The sequence below is a fragment of the Lepidochelys olivacea genome (genome assembly GCF_965140295.1).
Source record: "Lepidochelys olivacea isolate rLepOli2 genome assembly, chromosome: 10".
Taxonomy (NCBI): domain Eukaryota; kingdom Metazoa; phylum Chordata; order Testudines; family Cheloniidae; genus Lepidochelys; species Lepidochelys olivacea.
Window position 1 is genome coordinate 9,911,570 of NC_140420.1, and position 24,726 is coordinate 9,936,295.

At 40.8% G+C, this 24,726-nt stretch overlaps 1 protein-coding gene across 1 annotated transcript in view; it reads right to left on the reverse strand.

Annotated features, from left to right (window-relative positions):
• The window catches only part of WIPI2 (WD repeat domain, phosphoinositide interacting 2), a 35,068-nt gene that overhangs the window by 3,700 nt on the left and 6,642 nt on the right, over positions 1 to 24,726 (reverse strand). The window contains exons 2-9 of the mRNA XM_084640666.1: positions 18,776 to 18,858; positions 12,431 to 12,600; positions 11,469 to 11,565; positions 10,657 to 10,754; positions 8,620 to 8,712; positions 7,726 to 7,796; positions 1,865 to 1,972; positions 527 to 691 (exon numbers count right to left, since the gene is read on the reverse strand). Of these exons, the coding sequence (XP_084496792.1) occupies positions 527 to 691; positions 1,865 to 1,972; positions 7,726 to 7,796; positions 8,620 to 8,712; positions 10,657 to 10,754; positions 11,469 to 11,565; positions 12,431 to 12,600; positions 18,776 to 18,858 (885 nt within the window). The remainder of the gene's footprint in view (positions 1 to 526; positions 692 to 1,864; positions 1,973 to 7,725; positions 7,797 to 8,619; positions 8,713 to 10,656; positions 10,755 to 11,468; positions 11,566 to 12,430; positions 12,601 to 18,775; positions 18,859 to 24,726) is intronic.

The window sequence follows — 24,726 nt, forward strand, 5'->3', positions numbered from 1 at the left end:
ACACTTTTACCCAAATTTAAGAGCTTGTCTTAGGAATTGCAGACCCCAGATTTGGCACCTTAAAGTCTTCTGAATTGGATAGTCACGACTGTCTAATACAACAACTTAATATCAAAATGCATTAACATTTCATTCAGCACTAATGGGGAATGAATATTTTAGGTTTGAGTCTGTTTTTAAACATTCTTCCTTCACCAGGAAGGATTTCTGGAAGCTCACAAAATCCTCTTTAAAAAGCAATTCGTTCCACAATCATCCCTGAAGAAACTTTATGCCTTCTGTTTCAGTCGGGCTCTGAGTAATTAGTTTTCACACACTGTTCCTGAGCAGGACGAAGCTTTGAAATGGTTAACAAATGGCAATCCAATCCCTGATGTGTTCTATACATTAGCCATTTAGCTATAGAGGAGATGTGTGACCTGACAAGCCAGAAAACCTTGGAACATTATCTATTCTGTCAAGGCTTCCTTTGCTTGATACTGGCAGTCCACCGGGTGGTGGGAAAAAACCTCATCTCCTTACTCACGTGGCAAGAGTACAGATGTTTTTGTGTCCACAGAATGGCAGGCGAACTGTAGCAAAGGCTCTGCCCTGGTTAAACATTTCTGTGACTTGAGAGGGCAGATAGCTTGTGGAGGCCATCAGCACTTTTCCGAAGTAACCTGTCCAGGTAGTGGGCTCTTCCTGAGGTCTACAGTTCAGGAGGAAGAAAAGGGAAAGTTGAATTCAATTGTGTACTTTGACATTAAAAACAACCTGCAACGAGAGAAGGATGTCTGGTGGTCTTTTTACTTTATGTATAAAGGCTCTTTTCCTTGTTTGCCCCCTCCCCCTTAGAAATAACACTACTGATAAGTCTGGTATCCCCTATTTTTGTTGGGCTTCTCACTGCAAGTCTCATGTACTATGAGCACTCTTAGCCCTTTAGCGAATGGATAGGCTGTTAAATTGCTAACTTTTTTCCCCTATTTATAAAATTGCATGACAACGTGTTAACAAAAATTTAAGCAACCTGACTATACAAAAGAATCACTTCCATTCTCAATCAAGTTTCACTATTGTTTATCTAGTATCATAATCCAACCATTTTCCAGAGTCTCAGGGCATGTCTACATTTACTTCCAGAGCGATTGATCCAGCGGGGGTCGATTTATTGCGTCTAGCAAAGATGCGATAAATCGACCACCAAGCGCTCTCCTGTCAACTCCGGTACTCCACCAGAGCGAGACGCTAGGGCAGAGTCGACGGGGGAGCGTCAGCAGTCGTCCTACCGCAGTGACTTAGACCAACTTAGCTTGCCCCCCGCCCAGTGTAGACCAGGCCTCAGAGACAACAGTAAACAACAACAACTGAAGTTCTAATATAAAGATCATGCAGGAAAACTGAAAAACCTTTCTAGAACTCCTTTATGCATCATGAAGCAGCAAACAAGGCAAAAATCCAAATTCCCTTTGCAGGTCACCCTTGAAATGATAATCTAGAGTGTCAATATGCTCCATGCCCTCAACCCACACAAACATAAGTGTTTTTAGTTGCAGCCTTTTATGGCACTCCATGCATGTCAGTACTATGATATATGCAGGTGGGGAGGTTGACTGACTGTGTAGTAAAAGGCACATGTGATTAAAAAAAATTTAAGCATCCCCATTTTTCTCCTAAGGATGTTCCAACTTATAGAAATAGTTTTTCTATTTACAGAGGGACATGTGTATCTCAGCAGCTGAATTCAGCCAGTTGATCCACAATCGTCTTGCTATGTCCTTAACAGTAAGGGGTTTTCAAAATAAGGAAATGTCCAAGCTCCTGAGAATTCATCCAGACTGCCAAACAACAAGTCTGTTTCTTGAGCACTTCTGAAACTTACTTTTCTTTCACAGTCTCGAGTTTGAAGATGTGCACTGTCTCTGTGTTACTGGATGCAGAGAGGAACATGCCATCCATGCTGAAGGCCAACGAGCAGATGCTTACACACCTAGAAGAGAGAGTAACTGCATAAATGTCTACATACTAGTGCTATGCCATACAGGAAATGGAGAAAAGGTATCATTAAGTCATATGGAGCTCATGAGGCTCAGTTAAAATGGGAATATTAGTCCCCCACACTAGCATACAGGAGTCTTTGTCACTGAATATTTCCAGCCTCTTCAGTTATTAATCCAGCTCCATTGTGCAGGCCAGGAAAAAATTCTGGAAATGTTGCAGAAAGGTGGAAAGAGACAGCTTTCCTTGTTCAGTCTCGTATCAGAGATTTACAGATCACTCACATTTAAACCAAGATCTTCAAAGGACTTAGAGCCTGTGTGCACTGCCCTCTGTGAATCAGAAAAGGGAAAACATTTCTAGAGAGAACATTCTGAACTGTTTTCGTTGACATTTTCTGTTTCGCTTACAGAGAGACAGAATCTCAGGCTTCTGAGTTTGGACTTCCCGTTATGCACTAGATTTCAACTGAGACACCAGCTAGGGAATCAGCAGGCATCAGAGTCCAAATTCAGCCTACCCATCTCTATACAAAGCCCAGTGCAACTACATGGGTAAGTATCACAGAAACTGTAGTACTATACCAGTGACTTATTGGAATCAAAATGGTTAAAGAGATTTGAAGAAGTGTGAAAACAAGCTATTTACACGTTATGTTTCGGTCATGAAATCTGAGTGTGCCCCAAATACGAACTTGATGACCTTCGTAAAATGAGTTTGTTAGTCTCAAGAGAGGCCAAGGACTGAATGACTCAGAGAACACACACTTGAATCAGTTCTTTTCAACACCTATTCTCGTGTTTTATACTGTAAATTAGTGCAGCCACACATAGTACCATAATCATACCAGATACTTTACAGGAGTTGACCTGCGTCAAACAAGTACCTGCACCAATAAATTTCTAATCTAAAAGCAAGAGCAAGTACAATACTGTATGGCAAGTTTTGGAAGAGAAGGCGGCTAGCATACATTCAATTGGAAGTCGTTCCAGGAACGCTGGATAGTGGGAAAGCAAGAGTGGGTGAAAGATACTGTGATGCTGGCAGACCAGGTGCCAGCTCATGCCAAGGTCCCCATGTCACAACTGAGCAATGATAAATACATAGCTGAAATCACTATGGCTCACCTGTGTGTTAGCCCTGTTAAAATAGGTATTATAAGAATGTGTGCAGCATTTGTTGCTTCTCTCCCACCCAGCCCCAGTGTGGATTCTTACTCCTGAGGGCATTCAGCGCCAAAAAATTTAAAATTCTGCAAATTTTATTTGTCAAATAAACGTGGAGGCTCCAGCATGGCATTGGGGAGCACAAGCCACTGGCTGCCACAGAGATGGGAGATCACTGTGCAGCTCCCCGCTGGGACATGGACTCAGCAGTGAGACTGCACCCAACCCTGACACAGCATAAAGACCTGGCCTGCCCCAAAAGCGCCTCAAGGCCCTGCCCCTCCATGTGGCCAGGCAGGCTCAGCAAGTCAGGATCCAAGTGTGGAGGGGCTTAATGTGGGGTGATCCAGGTGTGGGTCGAGAGAGTTCTGTGTGGGGAAATCTGGGTGTGGGCAGCTCAATGGGGGGCGGGCAATCTGGATGCACAGGGGCTTGTTGGGGGGTTCTGCGTGCAATGGTAATGAGACTCCGCGGGGGGGGTCAAGGTGAATGTGGTTGGGGCTCAGCAGCGAGGAGGCCTGGGTGTGTGTGTGGGGGGGGGAAATAGAGCTTCGGAGGGGGTCTGGGTGTGGGGGTCTCAGTGGTGGTTCAGATGCTGGGGGACTGGGGACAGTGATTTATCTCTCCGCCAGCTGCCCTGGGCATCTGAAACACATTGCTGGGGCAAGTCGCATGACTGCTCTTGTGACTTCCCTGCCAAAAAATGACTCTCTCACGGGGAAGCAAAAGGAAGCAAAAAAATCTGTGGGGAACACAAATTCTGTGCAATTGCAGTGGCACAGAATTCTCCCACGAGTAGAAGATGAGTCATGCAAGTGGATTCCTCCCATGAAACTGAGTTTGCATATAGCAGGAGAGGGAGAGAAGCCCCCAAATAAAAGGAACTAGGTATGCAGCTTGGACTCTGGGAGGCAAGGTTTTTCTTGGCATAGGCAAGAGATCTTCAGCTGCTTAGCTTGGGTTAGCCGTAAAGGACATACAGAGCTTGCTGATTATAGAAGCTTCTATTACCTTTTGAAACTATGTGTGTGTATATTTTAACCTGCTTTAACCTTGTAAAATAACTCTGGTCTCTTTTTCCTATTTAATAAATCTTCATATAGTTTATTATAGGATTGGCTACAAGTGTTGTCTTTGGTGTGAGATCTAAAGTGCAACTGACCTGAGGTAAGTGAGTGGTCCTTTGGGACTAGGAGTAACCTGAATATTGAAGTGATTCTTGGTGTAAGGGACCATCTATCACAAAGGTACATTCACCTGGATGATAAGATAGGTTGTAGTACTGAAGGAGACTAGATATGACTCCACATTAAAGCTGTTTTAGTGCCTGAAGAGTTCACACTTGATAATTGGTTGGTGAAATCTCTATATAGAATTCTCAACTAATTTGGGGTTTGTGCCATGCTTCCTAGCAGTCTGCCCTGAGATTGGTACTCTCACTCTCGAGTCACTGTAGGCAGCGTTACACATAATGATGCAGAATTCAGGAGACAAGCTTGAATAGTCTGTAGGAAGGGGCTTTTGGAACAGATGAGTAAAGAGATGTAGGCAGAAGTGGATTAGTTAGTGCTTTGCAGAGATGCTTCGACTTAAATGTGGAATGGGGATGTCTGTTCAGAGATCTGGGGTTGGAGAGAGATGGTAAGATCAGAAAGAAACAAAACAATCTTCCCATTTGAATATACAGAGACAGGGAAAGAGCAGAGTATAGGAAGGTGAAGGCTAGAGGAGAAGATCACAATAGTCAACAAGGAAAGTTACCAGAGCATGGACAAGTATCTTAATACTGACAAAGGGACAAATTTTGGAAATGGTGGTCTGAAAAGCGGAGCGTGTGAAAGGGAAGGGAAGAAGAATTGAAGAGGTCACCAAGATTGAACCTGGGTGATTGAAAGAGTGGTGTTATTTTAACTGGGTTTTTATCTGTCACCACTGTTACACAGAATTCAACTGTTATCTAGTCCCTATGAATGGTCTCAGTTTAGAAAGACAAGAAAGAAAAAACACTTACGAAAAATGAAAAAATGCTCATTAATACTATTAGAATCTAAAGAACCCTCTGACACATCTGTAGCGAACGCTTTTAATGTTTACACTCAGTTTCACAAAAAAGTAGTGTACTTCTAACGTTGAGAGGTAAGAATAATTAAAATGTATTCTGAAAGTTTTGGAAGTATATTAGAACCTTCAATGAATGCCAGTATAGCCAAAGGTTAAGTACAAGACCTTGCTTGTCATTGCTGTAAAAGACAGACAATATATACACATAACTGATAAGCTCTCTTTAGTTAGAAGCTTCTGATGACATTGGCAAACAAAAAACTGCTTGAATAGCTTTGAGCTAATGATATAGGAATATATTATTATAATGTACATTTGTTATGTAGGTGGAGAAGTCCGAGGAAAGGGATTGCTCCTTAACACTGCCTGCTTCTGATCTCCTGATGAAGCTGCACAAAGCAGACTATCACCTGTTCATAATTAACGGTAACTGGAAATTGAGTGAAATTTAAGTACAATGTAAAAGTGTCATTGCATCACAAGTGCCATTACCAATCAAAGCTATAAAATTAAGATTCTGCCATTTATGAAAACATGTATAGATCTCAAAATTAGACTTTCATAAGTGATCCATTCCCTGTCTCCCAATCCCAGTTTCTGGCAAACGGAGGCTAGGGACACCATCCCTGCTCATCCTGGCTAATAGTCATGGATGGACCAATCCTCCATGAATTTATCTAGTTTTTTGAACCCTGTTATAGTCTTGGCCATCACAACATCCTTTGGCAAAGTTCCACAGGTTGACTGTGTTGTATGAAGATATATTTCTGTTTTAAACCTGCCGCCTAATAATTTCATTTGGAAATTCATTTAATCAATTTCCCTAGTTTGTGTGTTATGAGGAGTAAATAACACTTCCTTATTTACTTTCTCCACACCCAGTCATGATTTTACAGATCTCTATCATACTCCACCCCTTAGTCATCTCCTTTTCAATTAAAGCCAGATTCCAGTAAGACTTTTATTGTTCACTTCTGTTAACCCCAGAACAGCTAGCAAGTAGATCTGAAAAGTTCATCTCGATCCTTAAAATATTCTAAAAATCATAAAAGGTACATTGCATAAAAACCACCCTCATTCTTCAAAGTAAAATAGACTCCCACGTGGTCAATTTACCCCTCCTCTGAAAGAATGTTCAGATGACCGCAACCAGACATATGTAGTAGAAGTGAGGTATACTTAAAGTTTAGTATGGTTACTCTCCACACCCTAAGATTTAGCTCACTTTCCTATATGATAGTATTAACACTCAGCAACGTCTCTTCATAATAGGGAGTAGTTGCATAAGCAGCTCTAGTAACAAATTATTGTGAGGTGAAAGAGTACTGTTTTTCCTAAAGGCAGTAATGCACCACCACACTGAAAGGAGGTCACCAGGTGCATTGTATTAAGCATCCACAGAGGTTTAACTTTTTAAAAATTAGATTTTAAAAGGAAAAACTTAAAGCAGCTCTTCATCAGCTATGTATTGCACGTGTACATTGCAGAAAAGTTAGGTGAAAAGCCAATACATTTTCTCTAAATGGCAAAACAGTTTTGGATGCTTTATAATGAAGTAAATAGAACAGTATATATGCCATTTTTTCCAAAAGCGTACTTCAAGATTTGTTTTGCTCCCTTGCTCTCTATATATTGCAAGTCTGTTGCATATGTTCTCTATTGCCTCAAGCTTTTAAAATAAGCTTTTCTCCTTTAGAAGTCAGGCCTTCACTTCCTTTTCTTGTTGCAAGGCTTTTGGAGGGCTGGATAGATCATGAGAAACTGTAAGAGCAAGCATTTTTTGTTCCCCATTTCCTTCATTCAACAGGAGAACACCTAGCCCAATTTGAACTTCTTGTATGCCCTATTCTGATTGAGGCAGACAGTGGAGAACCAGGGAAAGGGGTTGGTTAGAAATCATCCTAAAAATCAGGACAGCATTCTTCCTCCTTACAACTACAATTTTTAGGCTAACTCAAGCATTTCTTGACATACTAGCCCATAATCAGCAAAAACGGTCAGTGTCTAATACGGATATAGTTTTCTAAATAATATGGTTCAGCAGTCCAATGAATGAACCCAGTTTTGGACACAAACATCAGTGTTAAATCTCTAAAGCCCCTCAGTAGTTCAGATATCAGAAACAAATCTCACAAGTCTTGAGCAGGAAAGATGCATCTTTCCTAACACCCGCATCATTACCCCACCACAAGCAGTAGCGCTATAGCCAGCATGGCTTGATGTGCATTGATACAGTCCATCAGCGTGCTGGAGCGTCTTTATGGTGGAAACATATCAGAGGTCTGCAAAGTGGGCAGGCTGTTGGTCAAGTCAAAAAGAGCTGCAGAGGGCCATATGCTCTTTTGCTTTCTCACAAACCTGGTCTGTAACTTTAAGGGATTCAGGATCAATTGTAGCAAAGTATAAACTTTACTTCAGTTACTATGACTCATGGCTATACAAAAAGGTCAACGACAGAATACACTGGAAATCTACCGCAAGGAACAAGCTTCAGAGAATGAGCTTTTTTGAACTTCACCTCTTCACTCCCCTTCGGAATTCAAAGAGTTTCTGTCCCTCTGGAATGGAAAATACTCGGATCACTGTCCCCTATGAAGAAAAAAACCAAGCCTCATTCCTCAATTTAAATACCCGCTTTGTGGTTCTCATTCTAGTCAGTGTGCACAAAGATCAGAGTACCATCACAACCAGTTCATACTGTGCAATTCTTGTCACAATTGCTGCACATCAGATAAGAGTCACCCAACATAAGCCAGTTACATTTAGCCTTTGGGTTTATTTTTAGAGGGTGGGAAAAGCAGAAAGAGGATGGGCTTAATAGCTGACCTACGAAGTTAAAGAGAAGGAGTTCTGTGTCAAGGAGAAGCCTTTTCCCTTTCTAAGTATACTTAGAACAGTATTTCTTTTCCTTGTGGAAAGGAAATGCAATTAGCACTACCTCTTAGGCATGGTACCATGTGATAAAAGTAAAGGCAATGGTATGCACTTCAGTTCAGTTCTGAGAGAGAGTGTAATATTCCAATCTAATACAGAATGAGACAAGCCTGTGCTGATTTGTGTAATTCAGACAGAAGTGGTCAGTCTGTGCCAGATACAGGCTATCATTTCACTCTATTCCACTTTGACTTTTACTGTCTTGTTTCTGTTTTATGATTCTACCTTCCTAATAATATGCAAGATCGCTAACTTCCAATAAATATACTTTATCACTGATGTCCTAATTACATTACATCTGATTGTCTGTAGTCATTTAAAAGCCTTGTTACCACTAATACCAGTAGCTCCTAATTCAGAGAGTTTTAATTATACCAGCCAACCTCTTTTAGTACTTGTGAAACATTTAGGATACTTGGAAACACTACAAAGTAAGCTTCACTCTGATCCATATAGTCACAACCAAATCAAAACCTACCTTTTCTGATGCCGTGGCAAGTTTAGTGCCATTTGCATCAAAGGCCAATGCAGCCAAGGGACTATCATGAGCTGGGATCATGTTAGCAGCTCTCTGCAAGAATAAGTCAATAAAATATAGAACTTAGTATAGTGCAGATAAAAAAAGTAAAATCAAAACAAAAAATGCAAGGCTGGATTTTTAAGAGAACCCAAACAGAAGTACATTATCTGTTTTAAACCTGGTAATATACTAGAATGTACAGCTTCACGAAAACATCACCACCATTCATAGAAACGACGGACAGCACAAAAGATCATGAGGAAAAAACTGTCATATTAAAAATGTCAATCATGAGATTAATAAAATAGTTATGATGAATCCGTTTTAAATCGCACTGTTAAAGTGTACAGTGCTCACTTTATATTTTGATTACAAATATTTGCATTGTAAAAGAAAGAAATAGCATTTTTCAATTTACCTCATACAAGTACTGTTGTGCAATCTGTATGGTGAAAGTGCAACTTACAAATGCAGGGTTTTTTTTTAAACCTAACTGTACTTAAAAACAAAACAGTGTAAAACTTTAGAGCCTACAAATTGAAGCAGGAAGAGGCATATGAATAATTAGCACATCTGGCATGTAATACCTTGCAATGCCAGCTACAACAATGCCATTTAAACACCTGTTCTCACTTTCAGATGAGATTATAAAATAAGAAGTAGGCAGCATTATTTCCCATAAATGAAAAACTTGTTTGTCTTAGCGACTGGCTGAACAAAAGTAGGACTGAGTGGACTTTTAGGAGGTGAATAGAAAAAAATACTCTTGCTTTTTTTACAGTGCAAATATTTAATAAAAATAATATAAAATGAGCACTGCACACTTGATATTGTGTGTTGTAATTGAAGTCAATATATTTGAAAATGTAGAAAAACATCCAAAAACATTTATAAATAAATTTAAATTGGTATTCTATTTTTGCTTAACAGTGTGATTAATCGTGACTACCTAGTTAATTTGTTTTGTGTTAATCACATGCATTAACTGAGTTTTTCCTAGGGCTTTCAATCTATAATGCTCAACCCTAACCACTAATCCAGAGGTGGGCAAACTTTTTGGCCCGAGGGCCACATCTGGGTGGGGAAATTGCTTGCAGGGCCATGAATGTAGGGCTCAGGCAAGGGGTTGGGGTGCAGGAGGGAGTGGGGAAGGGAGTGCAGTGTGCAGGAAGGGGCTCAGGGTGCAGGAGGGGATGCACAGGAGGGATGCAGAGTGCGGGAGGGGACTCAGGGCAGGGGAGGTGCGGCAGCGGGCTGGGGTGCAAGCAGGGAGTTGGGGTGCAGGAGGTACAAGGGGGCTCAGAGCAGGGGGTTGGGGTGCGGGGTGTAGAAGGGGTTCAGCATCCAGCCCGGCGCTGCTTACCTGAAGCGGCTCCGGGGTGGCAGCGGTGTGCACTGGGGCCAGGGCAGGCTCCCTGCCTGCCCTGGCCCCCGCGTAGCTCTAGGAAGCGGCCAGCACTGCATCCCTGCAGCCCCGGGGGGCGGGCACTAAGGGAGGGAGGCAGCAGTGCAGAGAGCTCCACATGCTGCCATCACCTGTGGATACCTCCCCTGAAGCTCCCATTGGCCATGGTTCCCTGTTCCCGGCCTATGGGAGCTGCGGGGGGTGGAGGCGGGGGCAGTGCACGGAGCTCTGTCCCTGTCCCCTGGGGCCGCAGGGACATGGTGCTGGGCGCTTCCCAGAGCGGCGCAGGGCCTGCGGCGCCACGGGGGTGGCAATCCCAAGGGCTGGATCCAAAGCCCTGAGGTACCAGATCCAGCCCGCAGGCCGAAGTTTGCCCACCCCTGCACTAATCAAATGTAGTATTACCCCTTTACCGTGTTCCGCTTTCTTATGCCCAGCTTCAGTAACAGACAAACTACAGTAGAGACCTCGTTCCACAATAATGATCTCAAGTAATTTGAGTTTCCGTTAACTCCTCTTTGAGCCTATTAAGCTAAGTCTCAAAAAAGCACATCTTTAACGGTGCCAGCAGCACTGACAAGGACTCTTACCAGATTGATGGTGTCAAAGACTTGCACCTCTCCGATGGTCGCACTTCCTGGATAGGCCAGATAGCAGTTATCATTGTTTATTGACAAGGCGCACAAGCCTATGAAGGATGAGCAAAAAAGGATTAAAGAGGCAAAGGCCAAAACTTACCCATCAGAGATTTAGTTCTATATTCAGATCAAGCTACAAAATATCAGAACTTAACTCAAAGCCAGTGTCCTCAGAAGGGTCTTAAATGGGATGGGGGCTGGACAATCTTAAGGCCAACAGCCACCAGTTTAAAAAAAGTGATCATTTTAAGACAGAAATAGTCATATGGAAGGTATAGAAACTGTGATAAAGAGTCAAGAATTTCCTGGGTTCACAGTTCGTGATACCTAAAATATTATCCCTACAGATGCATTTTGCAGTGTTGCCATGCAAATTCTGGTGACATCTTGCTCATTATGGTTTCTTCAGTGTTCAATTATGATCAAATCTGAATATCATCCCTATGAAATTTTTCACCTGACTGGGAAAATAAGGTACTAAAAAAAAAAAAAGTAGTTTCACATAGGATGGCAGAGATTATTTTATTTGTGATGGTATGAATGCAAAGAAATTCTCAAAATATCCACTTAGTGTCACAGGGCAATTTCAGCACCCTTTGAATCTGAATATACTTCAGGGTCTAGCAGCTAACTCCCACTGTCAAGTGGGAATAAAGATTTTATTAATGAGCGCTCTACACAATTTCCTATAAGAAACAGTCGCACACAATGAAAGACTATACATTTCATGTGTTTCTTAAATTAAATGAGCCCCAGATATTCACCAGCAGGGTTGGGGGGCGTCTCCCTGATTGTATGCAGCACCTTCATGTCTCGTATGTTATGTATGTATAGAGACTCTTCTAGGCATACTATCAGCCTCTAGAGAAAGGGGACAGGAAAATAAAGACAAAATTAAATATATTAAAAGGAATTTGTACAATTTCTTACAGATTACCACAACCTGTGTCCAACACATATTAGGCAATTTTCAAACACAAAGGCAGAAAGTCCTTGCCCAGTGCAATGCTAGTCATTTCTGAGTTGATGGGAAGTAGTAACATTAAGCTAAAGAGGGTGTAGATTGTTTCAGAAGACTGCTCTATACTGAACATTTATAGGGGCATAGCTACATCAACCAGTGGTGTAAGAACTCCACACCCCTAACTGACTTAACTATAGAAACATAACCCCTAGCACAGATGCAGCTATGTTGACAGAAGATGGCTTCCTTCTGACACATCTAACTCAGTTTGAGGAGTTGGTTGTTTCTACACAGACATAAAAACCCCTTCTGCTGGTGTAGTATGCATCTACACCATGAGCTATGTCAGTAGAGTCTCTGTAGTGTAGATATACACTCATGCTCAGCAATACCCAACAACTGGGTTACTTGCACACCCTGAGATTTAAGGTATATTGTCTAATACAGCCCTCAACCCTACAAAGATGCAACTTCCAAAGTAGTTCCCATATAGAAAGCATTAAGTTTAAGGAACTCTGATGTAGTTCTTTAATCAATTATTGAGAACGATGCCCTGGGGATGTTTCACGACAACATTCATACTCAACAGAATTTCACACAAATTATGATGTTAATTGCCTATACCCTTCCAGGGCTAGAAGCAGGAAAGTTAAAATTAGCAGTTTCCAACTATTTTTTGGCACCAGAGGGAAATAGTACTGGGCAGGGGCCAAATCCCCAGCCTGTCAAGAGACATTTCTACACCCAAACATTATTACTTACCTGTCTATTTAGTTTGACAGCCAGGATTGTATTGGAATAGCTGTAGTTGCAAATCTCTGTCCCCTTCTTAAAGTGGCAAACTTTCAGCTTGCGTGGGGCTTTAAGGCTAACTATGGCCACCAAGCTACTGGAGAACAGCCTCTCCACGATGCACACATCTTCTGTGTCGGCTAAGGAGTTACAAAAGGGAAAGGGAAGTAAGAAATTCCATATTAGAGAAAAAGTACCCTACAGACCACAAAAAGACTGAAGTCAATCCACAAGAAGTGAGAAGAGAATGTAAACTTAATGTGCGAACAGAACCAGATACACTGAATTCTGATTTACAAAGCCCCTTCTTCACATGCCATAATATTTTACATGTTTGTAAAATGAGGGTATTTTAAAAATACGTTTACTTGTTGTGTGTAAATATTATTAACAGGATACTGAATGGCTGCATCAAAATCTCATAAAAGGGAAGGATCATACATTGTGTAACGTATAGTGAAATGAAAAGGTGACTGCCTAGATAAATGCAGTACCCCTGTGTGTGTGAAAAGCTTTATGATGCCAAGTAACCTGGAATTTATGCAGACAGAAAAACTACTGTACTCAAGGTAGTTGGTAAATTGGTTGTTCTGAAACTGTAAGGGCCACCGGCTCTAGCTCAGTGGTTTGAACACTGGCCTGCTAAACCCAGGGTTGTGAGTTCAATCCTTGAGGGGGCCATTTAGGGATCTGAGGCAAAAATTGGGGATTGGTCCTGCTTTGAGCAGGGGGTTGGACTAGATGACCTCCTGAGGTCCCTTCCAACCCTGATATTCTATGATTCTTCCCATGGCACTTTCATTTTTCTGAGGTCTCACATCTGAAAACTGACCAGGCATGATCTCAAATAGCTGTAAAAACTGACATGGGGACTGAGCATCTGGATAATTCACTGAGCCAGAAAGCAGCGACTCTTTCTCCCTGCTGGATCAATAGTGGCATTTTCTAGGACAGCTGGCTGTATATATGTATTTAATATTAAAGTGGAAAGAAGAAATGAATCTGTTAAGTATCTGAACAGGAGAGTGCTTATCAGATGCCTACAGCTGTTCTAGAGCTGTAAATAAATATCTACTAAAAGCCTGATGTTCCATTATAGACTCAGTCAAGACAAGTTCCTTGAGCCTTCCTGCCTTGATCCATTACTGTAAATCTACCATTTCAAAATCAATATTTGGATTAGTGCAATGCTGATGCTTGCCAAAAAGGAAAACTGCCTGAAAGAACTATTTCTGAGGGCTTCAGAGGCATCTCTTGGTACAGTCAAGCAATTGATACTCTTCTCACCAGCCAAGCCAGAAGTTGCCTGAAAGACTATATTTATCTGTCCAATCTGTCTAGCATATGAACACATCCAATACCGTACACACTTGTTCAGTATGAGTGAGTTTTTAGCTAATTCATTTTGCAAGTATATTTCAGTTTTTACCTGAAATATTTAAAGAGGTCCCTGAGTAAGATGTGCATGCACTCCCTACTACAAGAAGAAAAGAAAAGAAAAAGGAGGACTTGTGGCACCTTAGAGACTAACCAATTTATTTGAGCATAAGCTTTCGTGAGCTACAGCTCACTTCATCGGATGCATACTGTGGAAAGCGTAGAAGATCTTTTTATACACACAAAGCAAACAAGAGGCTGTTCGGCAGCTCTCCGACACCACTTTCTACAAGCCATTACCCTCTGATCCCACTGAGAGTTACCAAAAGAAACTACAGCATTTGCTCAAGAAACTCCCTGAAAAAAGCACAAGATCAAATCTGCACAGACACACCCCTGGAACCCTGACCTGGGATATTCTACTACCCAAGATCCATAAACCTGGAAATCCTGGGTGCCCCATCATCTCAGGCATTAGCACCCTGACAGCAGGATTGTCTGGCTATGTAGACTCCCTCCTCAGGCCCTACACTACCAGCATTCCCAGCTACCTTCGAGACACCACTAACTTCCTGAGGAAACTACAATCCATCGGTGATCTTCCTGATAACACCATCCTGGCCACTATGGATGTAGAAGCCCTCTACACCAACATTCCACACAAAGATGGACTACAAGCTGTCAAGAACACTATCCCCGATAATGTCACGGCTAACCTGGTGGCTGAACTTTGTGACTTTGTCCTTACCCATAACTATTTCACATTTGGGGACAATGTATACCTTCAGATCAGCGGCACTGCTATGGGTACCTGCATGGTCCCACAGTATGCCAACATTTTTATGGCTGACTTAGAACAACACTTCCTTAGCTCTCGTCCCCTAATGCCCCTACTCTACTTGTGCTATATTGATGACATCATCATCTGGACCCATGGAAAAGCAGCCCTTGAGGAATTCCACCATGATTTCAACAATTTCCATCCCACCATCAACCTCAGCCTGGTCCAGTCCACACAAGAGATCCACTTCCTGGACACTACAGTGCCAATAAACGATGGTCACATAACCACCACCCTATACCGGAAACCTACTGACCGCTATTCCTACCTACATGCCTCCAGCTTTCACCCTGACCACACCACACGATCCATCGTCTACAGCCAAGCTCTGCGATACAACCGCATTTGCTCCAACCCCTCAGACAGAGACAAACACCTACAAGATCTCTATCAAGCATTCTTACAACTACAATATCCACCTGCGGAAATGAAGAAACCGATTGATAGAGCCAGAAGAGTTCCCAGAAGTCACCTACTACAGGACAGGCCTAACAAAGAAAATAACAGAACACCACTAGCCGTCACCTTCAGCCCCCAACTAAAACCCCTCCAATGCATTATTAAGGACCTACAACCTATCCTGAAGGATGATCCAACACTCTCACAAACCTTGGGAGACAGGCCAGTCCTTGCCTACAGACAGCCCCCCAACCTGAAGCAAATACTCACCAGCAACCACATACCACACAACAGAACCACTAACCCAGGAACCTATCCTTGCAACAAAGCCCGTTGCCAACTGTGCCCACATATCTATTCAGGGGACACCATCACAGGGCCTAATAACATCAGCCACACTATTACTCTGAAACCTACTACAAGAAACAGTCTCAATACCAAAGTTGCTGTAGGAAGAGTTTATACCGAGTTCTTTTCATTATTAAATGAAACCTTAATAGATGAAGGATCCTTCAGTTTCAATCAAAATTTCAGATTAACTAGTGCATCAGGAGTGGTATTCAACTTGTTAATTGCCTTGTAATGGTTCAGACATGTTTACACAGAAACAAGCTTGCATCCAAAGTATGAGAGAAACATCAAAATAGTTTAAAGAAGCCTTGCAAAATTCTATTCACCCTCTTTTCCAAGCCAAGTAGTGGTGTATGGGTTTTTTTTGTTTTTCTGTTTTTTTTAAAAACAGAGGGGAACGAGTGATTACTTTTTCAACATGGGAAGAATGAGCACTTAGTTTTTGTGCCTGGGCTAGTAAGTTTTCACAATCATGGTTCAAAGCAGTGGATCTCAACCTGCTTGATGCCATGGGCAACTTTTGAAAAGAAAAAAGTCAGACCAATCATTTATTTTTAATATGTCAATTTATCACAATTCCAAAAATGATTAAATCTAGAGAGGTAATGATGCATCTTGAATTTAAAATACATTAAAATGCTTAATGTGATCAGTTTGGTGCAAGTAGTAACTGACAGTACAAGTTACACTCTTCAGATGTACTGCTATGTTGTTCCAGAGTGCTTCATAGCAAATATACCATTTTTACAAAAGGGAAGAGAGGAGGAACAAAGAACCTAGCTGCTCAGGGTGACTGTTCCCTCCTCCCCTCTCATGAAAAATGAATCAGCTCCTCCTTCCTGCCACCCTCCCCTGGCAACCCAAGACCTGGAACGAGGGGGTCTGAGAGGTTCCCACTGGACCTGCCACTCCCCCAGGCCTGGGACTGGGGTTGAAGAACTTCTAGAACACCAGCAGAAGTGTTGTCAGGGGCTAGGGTACATGTGGAAGTGGCATTCTGCAGAACTGATGTGGGGCTCAATGGAAAGAGTGTAAGTGATCGTGGTCAAGAAGGAAATTACTGGAACTTTGACAGACAGCAGATGCAACCACCATTAAGGGGACCAGTTCACACATTACCCCACTCTGTGTGCTCTCAAACGGTCAAAAATACGTTAAGAGCTAGGAAAAATTCCCAGTTCCCCTCCTCTAACCAGATACATACTACACCTCTTGAGTAGTGTACTTCATTTAGGCTATGTTTACAATATCTCTTTTGTTGGTCAGGAGTGTGGGAAAAAACAAAAACCACACCCCCGACTGTCACAAATTATACCAACAGAAGCACTGGTGTGGGCAGCGCTATGTTGGCAGGAGATGATCTCCCGCCAACATAGCTACCGCTGCTCATTGGGGGTGGTTTAATTATGCTGATGGGAGAGCTCTCTCCAGTCAGCACAGAGTGGCTACTCGGGAGACAGCACAGCTATGCTACTGAAAGGTCTCTAGTGTAGAAATAGCCTTAGTGATCTACTTAAGAATTTGCAGAGTTTAATTCTACAGTAGAAAAATACAAGAGGTACCAATAGAGGATATGAATAGCACAGCATGTACACAACCATTTAGGACCAAAGTCAACACCAACTCTGCCCAACTTCTACACCAGAGAAACCCCAAAATGCATTTCTGCAGGGTTAAGCTACCTTGTGCATAGGGTGTCACTATGTAGAAGTAAAATTAACATTTTGTTAAATCTGTTGCCAAGTCATTAACTATTTTCCCTCCAGTTATTTAGCAAGTAATTATACATACACAATGGAAATATCTTGATTTATTCTTTACTTCTCTATTGCAGGAACTGCATGCTCCATGGGTGGAGGTCAAGTCAGGCTAGCTCAACAGCTCACCAAGCGATCACTTTCTTTTAAAAAAGCTGCTAAAGCATGAAGTGCAAGGTAGGTCTTTATACTCATAAAGAAAGCTTTCAAAATGTGAACAGAGCATCAACTAATGTAGATGGTCTAAAACAATCCCAAAATGTGCTGGGAAGCACTGTGGTCCACGGGATAGGGCACTGTGCTAGGAGTCAGGAGATTTGGTTGCACTGGTGCCAACTGTAATTTCCCCAGGGGTGCTGGACCCGCGCTGCACCCCAGGCCCTGCACTCACTCCACCCCGCCACTTTCTGCCCACACTCCACCTCTCCCCGCCCCCCGCACACCACTGAACAGCTGATCGTGGCAGGTGAACAGCAGATGAGCTGATTGGGGCCCATCAGTAGGCAGGAGGGCTGGGAAGGAGCTGATCCAGGGGGCTACCAGTGAGTGCTGAGCACCCACTTTTCCCCCCCACAAAGGGTGCTCCAGCCCTGGAACCTATGGATCTTGGTTCTGTGGGAGTTCTGCCAGGGATCTGCTGTCTGACCTGAGGTGTATCTCTGTGCCTTGGTTTCCTGCATCCTTGGTCTCTCTTGTGTATTCAGATTGTGAGCTTTTTGGGAAAGTGACTATCTTATTATGTATTTGTACAGAGCCTACCACAGAGGGGAACCCATCTCCACTGATGTCTCTAGGTAGAACATGAATAAAAATGAATAAATATCAACTTTTTGTTTTAATGGTATGTTAACATCTAAATTAGCAATAGAGTTCAGAGTTAACAGCTGACGTCACTGTCTACAGAGCAAGAATTTTCATATTATGAAAATATGTCTGTAGTCTAGCATGAGTGGCACCTCAAATGGGTCAAGCTTAGAAATGTACCCTTTTTTAAAGTATTCAATTCAGCTTCAGTCAGTTGGAATAGGATGGGGGTGAAGAGAAGGGGACTGGAAGGCTGCAGACATTTCATTGGTTTTGGTGAGGAAAGCAGAAGCTATTGAGCAGCAAGACACTGAGGTATTCTCTTTTTACAACTTGTCCCTGTAACAAAGACACTAGGATGCAAAACAATGCCATAATTAGTTTGTTTTTTTTTAAATAAATTAGAGTAAAGGCTATGCTAACTGTGGACCCCATGAGATCTTTTCCACATAAGTCACATCACATTATGCAGTAACCAATTATGGTGGCCAGAAAACACCACTTCCTTTGGTGACTTACCAGAGTTCACAGTATGCCGCCTCTCTCTCTCTCTCAATATATATATATATATATATATATATATATATATATATAAAAAATAATGAAAACCTCTTAGTAGTCCAACTGTTTCTTTCATGTATGTTTCACGATAAAATTAAAGCCCCAACCACATGACTTTCAGTCAACCTTTAGAGAAAACAGTGAGACCTGGCTTAGTCTGCCAATCAGTCTAAAAAAGTCCCCCTCCCTACCCTCCCCCCAAAAAAGTTAGAAAAGGACACTTACTACATTCATAGATCTGTTCCAGTTTGTCCACAGAAGAAAGGGAGAAGAATTTGTAACCTGACTTACTGCCAACAGCTAGGGACCTGCAAAGAAACATCAGATTAGTCCATTAGCGAACAGAAACTGAATAGACTGTCAGACTATAAGCAGCAAATTTCAAAACTCATTTTGTGATCAGCTCAAAAGGAATGGTAGTTGAGAAGCTTGACAGAAAAATTGACACTGAATACTCAGTTTCTCAACAGAGAGAAAACCAGATGGTTTCAACATTTGTCCCAAATGGGAAATTATGTTTCACATTTTTAACAGGGCACAACACAGCCTAATTTAAGTCTGAAACCTGAAGCAATCACACTAGTGATTTTTTCACCCCATTCTGTACCCGAAACAAAAAGCTTTAATTTAGAGTTAAGGTTGCTTAAGCAATGTAACCCAATGGAAAAATACATAATTACAACATCACCATTAAAGATGGGCCGCAATGGATTTTTTTTTTTTAAAATAAAACTTGTGCTCATTTTTTTGCTTCTTGATGCTGTACAAGATTTTTTCCTACAAAGTTTCTGCCAGTTTTCCCACCTGAGAAGTTATGGAATGTCAATTCTGGTTTTGCTAGAGGACTCTTTGGACTTAGAGTTGTTAGCTCTCCTCATTTCAACACGGGTACCATTCTGTATCTTTAAACATTGGGTTTCTTTCTCCAAAATGCTAGCCACTGATGTTAAACAGATGTTAAGAGCAGAACAAAAAGTTTTAAACAATTTAACTTAAGACCTTCCCCCTCCCTCTGCTCAGTTTGCACTCTTAGCTCATAATGCCATTTTGTTAATTTTCCAGAGTCTTCAAGAACAGGACTTGAATTATTAATATAAAGAACCCCCAGCAAAAAAACCTTTAAAAGTTCCTCTTTCATCATAAAACAGCAAAAAACATACATAATTTGTCTCCCTTTTCACATGACTTAATCACCTTTGAAAATAATTTTACATAAATATCCTACCTCCTTTATAGTTCATACAGTTCGTTAACAATGTGAACATGTGGAAATTCAGTTTGTACATTCTAGCAACCTGAACTCTGACCCACAAGTCATACAAACTCTTTCAACAGATTTATCGTCAGGGCTTGAAAAAGTCACTCAACTATAAGCCCAAAGACTAAAGCCTATTAGCCAAGGTGAAGAATACCTGTGTCACCATCACTCTAAGCCTGCAGGCCCTTGAAATTTAAATGAACATAGTACACTATAATTGTAAAACATTAACAATTAACTTTCTCATTAATATTATTTTAAACGCAACTTACTCTTGTTATACTTTCCTTTCCTGACTTCAAAAGTGAGCTGTATTTAAGTTACAAGGGTTCCAAAAAAAAGTTAGACACCAGCCCTGAAGTTTCAAAAGGTGACATTTTTAACTCCTCTGAGCTTTCAAACTATTAAACAGATTTACATCCATCTTCCGAGAAATTTAAACCTGTGTGTAAGTGATGTAATTTCAGTTAAGAAAACATGCTTTCCTACTTTAAAGGATTTTAACTCAACAAAAAAACTGCAACAACTATTGCCAAAAAACTGTCACTACCAACACCTTTAACGGTTTTGTATTTAAGATGTCTGGGAGAGGAAGCAGTAGTAAATCTCTCCAGAATCAGTAACATTCTTAAAGGTATTTCATTTAATGCAGGTATGAGGAGGGCGTAAAAAGTTTAATTTCTTTTTGTTGCCATTGTTCTACGAAAACACCTACAACCACACTAAATTTACTTTTGACAACATTGAAAATATATTGGACAAAGAGCAGATTGCATCCGATAAGTTTATGGGATTTCTTTAACCTTTATAAGAATGAGTCCAGTGAATGTTTATCTGGATTCCATGAAAGTATCTAAGATTGTAAATTAGGAATGCAATGAGTTCAATTCCTCAGCTGTGTCAGACACCAAGGATTTCCCTTAAACTAGAGAGACGAGATACAATCATTTGATTTGGAATGGCATTACAAATCTCACTTCATGAAAGCACACAAACATGTAACTGGCTTCAAATAAATTGAGTCACAATGCAGAGTTGATTACTCTATTGCAATACAAGCTACAAGGATCCAGTATGATTCCCTCATGGGCAGTTTGTTGCTTCCTAGTAATAGGTTTACAGAGAAGTATCTCATATTTAGTATGCAATACCTCAGTAACCTTCTGTTTTATATTTATACATCTTAAATGGGCACTATAGCAGATGGCTGTATCACCATTGCATTGACAGGTCCACACACACCAGAAAGGGTCGTTTTACTTTTGTCATCATTTGGATCACCTGTAGTTCCTTCTCCATTAAAAAAGGCTTTAAATGCTACGGAAGCAGGGTGGATAAAAATCAATGGTTTAAAAAAAATAATTAAAAAATCAGATAAAATGCTTTTGCAGGAAAAAACCTATCTAAAGATAGTTTTAATTAAGATATATTATAGCTCAAAGATATCTCATCATGGAAGAGGGATTATAAATTCTAATTCTATAGTATGAGTCAATATATTCATGTAATGTTTAAGAAAAGTTTTGTAAATAAGTTTCAATAGTTCATGGATTAGGGACCCAATGTTATGAGGTTCCAGGGGCTTTTGTATAGATTTAGGTTAATCTTTCTATCTACCCAATGGGACTCAGAGCTCAGTTTAAAAGATACCAGAGATGCTTAGTTTTGTAGTTCATAGACTGTGGATGTGTCTCCAGAGATAACATGCTTGTTTACAGCAAAAATGTTTTAAAATAAATAATATACAGGTGAGAAATAACAGACCTCAACCCTATTGTCCCTCTGCAAATTTGCGTACACAAAGTCAATCCCTTACCTCTCTCTAAAAGTGCAAAAGTTTCAAAAAGTTCAATGAACAGAAGATTGTTGGGGGTGGAATAGATCTGGACAAGGAGAAGTTGTCTGGAGATAACGTGAGAAGGGAGGGACAGGCAGCAGAAACAAAAGTAAAACTGTTTGAGCAGCATATTCCAGAAGTCTTGAGGTCTCTCTCTCAGTGTATCATGGAATCATAGAATATCAGGGTTGGAAGGGACCTCAGGAGGTCATCTAGTTCAACCCCCTGCTCAAAGCAGGACCAATCTCCAACTAAATCATCCCAGCCAGGGCTTTGTAAAGACTAACCTTGAAAACCTCTAAGGGAGGAGATTCCACCACCTCCCTAGGTAACCCATTCCAGTGCTTCACCACCCTTAGTGAAATAGTGTTTCCTAATATCCAACCTAGACCTCCCCCACTGCAACTTGAGACCATTGCTCCTTGTTCCGTCATCTGCCACCCCTGAGAATAGCCGAGCTCCATCCTCTTTGGAACCCTCCTTGAGGTAGTTGAAGGCTGCTATCAAATCCCGCCTCACTCTTTTCTTCTGCAGACTAAACAATCCCAGTTCCCTCAGCCTCTCCTCATAAGTCATGTGCTCCAGCCCCCTATTCATGTAGCCGTCACTGATTTGAGATCTACCAGACCATTCTCTCACTAGAAGGGAAAACCTATAATGGCAGCAGGCCATAAAAGAGACCCACTTTGGGAATACGAAGCATTCAAGAAATATATGTTTGCGAATGATGTTTTAAAGAAAGTCACACCAGCAAACTGGGGGAAGTCACTTAAGCACTTGGATTCAGAGACTGTTGAAGTGATAATCTCACTTAACAGCAGTAGCTTCTTCTGCCGGTGTCGAAAGAATATTTTCTTCTTTTGGACTAATTCATTCCAAATTGAGAAATTGTTTGGGACCTGAAAAAGCAGGAAAGCTTGTTGTTTTTTTTTCCAGATTATGAACAAACAGGAAAATGAAGATGAAGACGACTGAGTTAGCTACAGAAGCCAATATTTTAAGTTTCTCATGTTGACCTGGCTGAAATAGTCAATTTAATTTTTCTTTTTTAAATATTTCATTTAACTATTTTAGTTAAACAATTTTAACAAAAACAAACCTGATTTTAAAAACTTGAATATTTAACTAAATTCAAAAATTCATATGCTTGTTTTGTTAAAATATTATATGTTTGCTGTTGAAGAAAAAAATCCAGAATACATAACATTGTTGTTTTAGTTAAATAAAACAATTTAAATGTCTGTCTGGTGATGTTCCCCTCCTAATGCAGCATGGCAAGAAAATCCTCCAAATATTAATGATTAACTTGTTGAACTGGAGATAGTTCACCTCCCAATGACTTCATAAATATCTGCTTCAATTACCTTTGGTAAATGAAATAACCAAACAATCATTATTTTCTGATATAGCTGTAAAACTAATCTGAAAAGTTTTCAAAATAAATCACTTTAAAAATGTATAATGTGTACTTTTAAAAAATGAAACCTACATCTCTGAGTTGTGAAGAATATGTATTAAGGTTATAACAACCAACAAGAATGCACTTATGTAGAAATCCATGATTAAATGGAGTCTTCCTGACTAGTGATTTAAAATCAAATCCACCCTGTAAAGAAGTAGACAAAAAACCACAATGACCCACCTTCCCAAACTGACACATTTCAGGGACACCACGGTTAAGGGAGCTCAACTGAAATTTGTGGGTAGAGAACATACTGAGTGGTAAAATCATTAGAACAAACAAACAAAAACAAAAAGTCAGAGCCAGAAGAAGGAAACCACAGAGCTGTCCTCACATCACCAGGTGGGGGCCTGGAGCAGATGACTTATTGTATCTTTCTGGGTCCACAGTTCGCAGGAAAAGTCACCAAGGGCTTGTCTACATGGGAAAGTTTCATGAGTAAGTCTGGTATAACTCCCTTTGTGGATGCTCTGGGTATATCTACACAGCAAAAGACCACTCAAGGCAGTGAGTCTCAGAGCCTAGGTCAACTAACTGAGGCTCAAGCTACAGGGCTAAACACAGTGTAGATGTCCAGGCTTGGGTTAGAGACTGAGCTCTAAATCCTGGTAAGGGAAGAAGGATCTCCGAACCTGGTCTCCAGCCTGAGCCTGAACTTCTGCACTGTTGTGGTAAAAGTAAGCCCAATTCAGCTGACCTCAGCTTTGAGACTCGCTGCCACAGGGGGATTTCTGTTTTTTGCAGTGTAGGCATACTCTCTTATTCAGGAATAAGAGTGACTTTCATCTTAGCTTAAACCACTTCCAAAGTGACAAAAACAAGAATAAGGCTCTCTTGTATTGGAATAAGAATGTCTGCATGGGGAATTTCAGTGATATAACTCTACTGGTTTAAATTCACACCCTGCCTCATACTGGTATAAATTCCCCATGTAGACAAGCCCTCAGTCACCAGAAATCACTGTCTAAATGATCCCATCCCACGGTTAAGACTAATCATTTCACCAAGCAAAGAGTAGGATTCCCCCGAGTTCTGAATAAAATAATTTAACTATGCGGAAGGGTATGGGATCAATAATCCATTAAGCTGATGCTCACATGAGCAGCAGCTGCCAAAAAGAGGCTACAGTACAGCAGAAATTTAGTTTATGGTTTAGGCATTATGTTCCTTTATTATTGCCAATATTCACAAGTTAGTATGAAATTGAGTGGTTTTTTTCCAGGAAGTTATTGATTTTAATACAAGTTAAAATTCTTACACATTATGGTACATGTTATAGGTGTTTTTCATATATCCTAACTTGGTATAAGTGCCTTCCATTAGAATTTCACATATATTCTATTTTTTTAATTTTGCATGTTAATAATTATGTACATACTGTACACTAACTAGTCCACTCCGTAATTTGCACACATACAGCAATTTCTCCTCCCTTCTCAAAGACAATTTTATAGTATTATCAAAGAGTTCATTACTTTTACAAAATGCAGATCATTTACTAGTATACTATGCATGATCATAAAAGATTACAATTACGTTTGTCAAAGGAACAGAGTACATTTTGTGATGCAACATTCTTTCCTTCCTCATTTTCTCATTAATTTCAAGATTGTCATTCA